This window comes from Trichechus manatus, unplaced genomic scaffold (assembly GCF_000243295.1).
Source record: "Trichechus manatus latirostris isolate Lorelei unplaced genomic scaffold, TriManLat1.0 scaffold00008, whole genome shotgun sequence".
Lineage (NCBI taxonomy): Eukaryota > Metazoa > Chordata > Mammalia > Sirenia > Trichechidae > Trichechus > Trichechus manatus.
Genome location: NW_004443944.1, coordinates 32663442 through 32667313, shown reverse-complemented (window position 1 = coordinate 32667313; position 3872 = coordinate 32663442). Strand labels below are relative to the sequence as shown.

Here is a 3872-nt window from a genome sequence, read left to right as displayed (position 1 = left end):
TTTGAAAATTATCATTATACGCACTTACATGTCTACCTTGAGTAGATAATGATTTCATTATCTTCCCAACCAGGTTACTTTTGAGAGTGAAAAGTGGCACTAACTGAATGAGCCATTGGAACAATTGGAATAAATCAGGACTGTCCCAGGCAAATGAGGACATATGATCAACCAACCTTGACCAAAATGGGTTCACGGCGCAGGTGGAGAAATCACAGTTCCTGCTCTTTAGTGGTTCACATCCTGAGGAAGGGGGAGTAGGTTTGATATGATGGAACATTCTGTGACTGTGAACTCCATATTTGGTGGTGTAGGTAGGGGTGGACTTGGATTTCTTGTCTGTCCATGTGGGTTAAAATGAGAGCTCAGAAGGCCGACAGCACCCAAAACTCTAGCTCACCTTGAAAGACTGTGTAACACAGATCACTGGACAAAGATATTCTGCCGCCACTTTCTCCTGTAAACATGAAGCTGTTTATGGTTCTTATTATTCTGCTGTTTGAGGTACCCACAGGTAACTTGTCCAAATATACCATGAAATCCTAGGAGAGATTACTGTCCATAAAAGTGGGAACAGGACCTTAAAGATTGTTGGTATCGTCAAAAATACCCATTCTCCTGGGTGCCCCACTTGAGCCTATGCCTTAGAAGAGAGCTTCCAGGGAAGTAAGAAAAGATCAGGGGTGTCCTCTCAGGGATCCTCTCCAAAGGTAGGATTGAACCCACCATCTAGAATTATCTTTATAATGCTGAACACAGTTTTCACCCAGGAACTTGGTTATCTTTTTTTCATTCAAATTCATTTTCAGCCTGTACAACAATAGTGTGAGGGTAATGGGAACAACACAAGGTTTAGAGTTATCATTTACTAGTTGTGTGACTTAAGCTAATTATTTCCTTTGAGCCTCAGTTTTCTCATCTGTCAAGCGGGTATAACGATTCTATTTTGTAGTGTTGTTGTTAGGATTACATGGGTTTACAAATGTGAAGCATCAAGTTCATGGTAGGAGCTGTGTCAGTGAGACTTTCCTTCTCCCTTGCTGCTGTAGGAAGACATGTCTTTTTGTGTGCCTAAAAATTCCTGAAAATCTAGGATCACTGAGGAGATAGGTATAGACAAAATTGGGTTTGATCCCTGGGGAACATATTTATCTGGGATTAGAAGAAAGATAGAGAGAGGAAGAGAGACAGCAAGAAAGAGTAAGAGAGAGAAAAAGGAGTTCTCAACAGCATTTATTGCTGAGACCCATGAGGATGGGTATTGGCAAAGGGAGATTTCTGCTGTCCATGTCAGTGTGAAACCTAAATTATACCGTTAACTTAAAAAGTCTTCTCTGATGTTCTTTTTAAAGTTGATTTGGCTCTGAATTGGGTTGGTGGTGACAAGTTAGCACTCTCTGAGGACATTGAACTGGGTTATGGCCAAGAGAGTGCTAACTTTGGGGCATGGAGGAGAGAATTAGCATTGCCAAGGTCCTAGGGAAGGTATATAGCTTCTGTTGATAACCAGAATTGAGCTCTCTCCTCTCTTTTCTTATGTAAGTTTTAATCTTCTCAGAACCAACTGGGCATTGACTAGGAGCCTGGGGTCTTAGATGTCCTTAATTTGAGATGATTTTCAAGGAGGGAGCTCTGAGTTTTCTCTTATCAGCCTAGGGGTCACTTTGGGACTACAGGAGGTCATAGGTTGTTCCCACATACCTCTTCCACTACCAAATGGTTACTACCTTCCCAGGACAGGTACACTCTCTCTGCTTCAGAAACAACTAACCTTGGTTCAATGTTGTTTCCTGTGCACAGACGGGATACGACCCAAAAAATGCTTTAATAATATAACAGGCTACTGCAGGAAGAAATGCAAAATGGGAGAAATATATGAATCGTCATGTCGAAACGGGAAATTATGTTGTGTTGATGCAGAAGAAAACAAAATGTTTCAGGTAGTTAAACACCCACCTCAACCTTCAGAAAACTCCAATGTGAGTCTGGATTATGTTATTTTACCGACCGTCACACTTAACACAATCCAAATATAAATCAAACACTTGCTCCACTGGTCTCCACTCTTCCTAAATCAAAAGTGCTGACTAATCCAGCAGGCTAGGGCAAGAGATTTATGGACTTCCTTCTGTGAACTTGATCCTCCGGATAATAAAGTCATATGCCTTTCCCTGAATTTATTTATTGATGTATTCACTCATGCTTTTGAATACTTCAAACATAAATGAATAGTTACCATCTTCCAGGCATTATACTAGGTAAGATGGGTGATGTAGAGATGAAATGAACACATTGGTAGCTGTGGGGGTTAGCCTCTTTATTTTATATGCAAGACAATGTTTCATAGCCTTTCAGGCATGAGTCCTCTTTTAATGTGATTTCTTATGTTTAAGCAGACATTTGTGTGTGTGTGTGTGTGTGTGTGTGTGTGTATGTGAGAGAGAGAGAGAGAGATAAATACATAGGGTTTTGTTAACAACCAATAATTAATTAGAAGGAGGAAGATGTTTGAACATTGTCATAACATTTCTTGGGGGCAGATCTGAAGGGCAGTGATGATATCTAGTGATAATTCCAATACATCATTTGAAGCTTATTTGATGGTCATGCCACATCTCCTTTTTCAGTAGCAATTTGACATGATTTAAAAAAAAAAATTGTGCTTTAAGTGAAAGTTTACAATTTAAGTTAGTTTCTCATACCAAAATTTATACACACGTTATGTGACCCTAGTTGCTCTTCCTGTACTGACAGCACACTCCTCCTTTCCACCCTGGATTTCCTGCATCCATTCAACCAGCTCCTGACCCTTTCTGCCTTCTCATCTCGTTTCTGGACAGGAGCTGCTCATTTAGTCTCATGTATCTACTTGAGCGAAGAAGCACATGCTTCACGAGTATCATTGTAAGTTCCATAGTCCTGTCTAATCTTTGTCTGAAGAGCTGGCTGTGGGAATGGTTTTAGTTCTGGGCTAACTGAGAGTCCGGGGGCCATGTCTTCTGGGGTCCCTCTAGTCTCAGTCAGACCATTAAGCCTGGTGTTTTTACTAGAATTTGAGTTCTGCACTGCACTTTTCTCCTGCTCCGTCAGGGACTCTCTGTTGTGTTCCCTGTCAGGGCGGTCATTTGTGGTAGCTGGGCACCATCTAGTTCTTCTGGTCTCAGGTTGATGGAGCCTCTGGTTTATGTGGCCCTTTCTGTCTCTTGCGCTCATATTTTCCCTGTGTGTTTGGAGTTCTTCATTCTCCTTTGCTCCAGGTGGGTTGAGACCAATTGATGCATCTTAGATGACTGCTTGCTAGCTTTTAAGACTCTAGATACCACTCACCAGAGTGGGATGCAGAGCATTTTCTTAATAAACTTTGTTATGCCAATTGACCTAGATGTCCCCTGAAACCATGGTCCCTAGACACCTGCCCCTGCTACTCTGTCCCTTGAGGTGTTTGGTTGTATTCAGGAAACTTCTTAGCTTTTGGTTTAGTCCAGTTGTGCTGACTTCTCCTGTAGTGTGTGTTGTCCTTCCCTTCACCTAAGATAATTCTGGTCTACCATCTAGTTAGTGAATACCCCTCTCCTTCCCTCCTCACTCTCATGACCATCAAAGAATATTTTCTTCTGTTTAAACCTTCTCTTGAGTTCTTATAATAGTGGTCTTATACAATATTTGTCCTTTTGCTACTGACTAAATTCACTCAGCATAATGCCAGATTCCTCCATGTTATGAGATGTTTCGGGGATTCATCATTATCTTAATCATTGCAAAGTATTCAATTGTGTGTATGTACCATAATTTGTTTATCCATTCATCCGTTGATGGGCATCTAGGTTGTTTCCATCTTTTTGCTATCATGAACAGTGCTGCAATGAACATGG

At 41.1% G+C, this 3872-nt stretch overlaps 1 protein-coding gene across 1 annotated transcript; it reads left to right on the top strand.

The window, feature by feature from the left end:
• Window positions 1-465: 465 nt before the first annotated feature.
• On the top strand, window positions 466-2036 carry DEFB128 (defensin beta 128). The gene is made up of 2 exons (XM_023742389.1): window positions 466-514; window positions 1801-2036. The coding sequence occupies exons 1-2, from the start codon at window positions 466-468 to the stop codon at window positions 2034-2036; spliced, it is 285 nt and encodes a 94-aa protein (XP_023598157.1).
• Window positions 2037-3872: the final 1836 nt, after the last annotated feature.

Coding starts and splice junctions, on each gene's coding strand:
- DEFB128 (XM_023742389.1), top strand. CDS start 466: ATGAAGCTGTTTATGGTTCTTATTATTCTGCTGTTTGAGGTACCCACA. Junction 515..1,800: donor GCTGTTTGAGGTACCCACAG/GTAACTTGTCCA, acceptor TCCTGTGCACAG/ACGGGATACGACCCAAAAAA.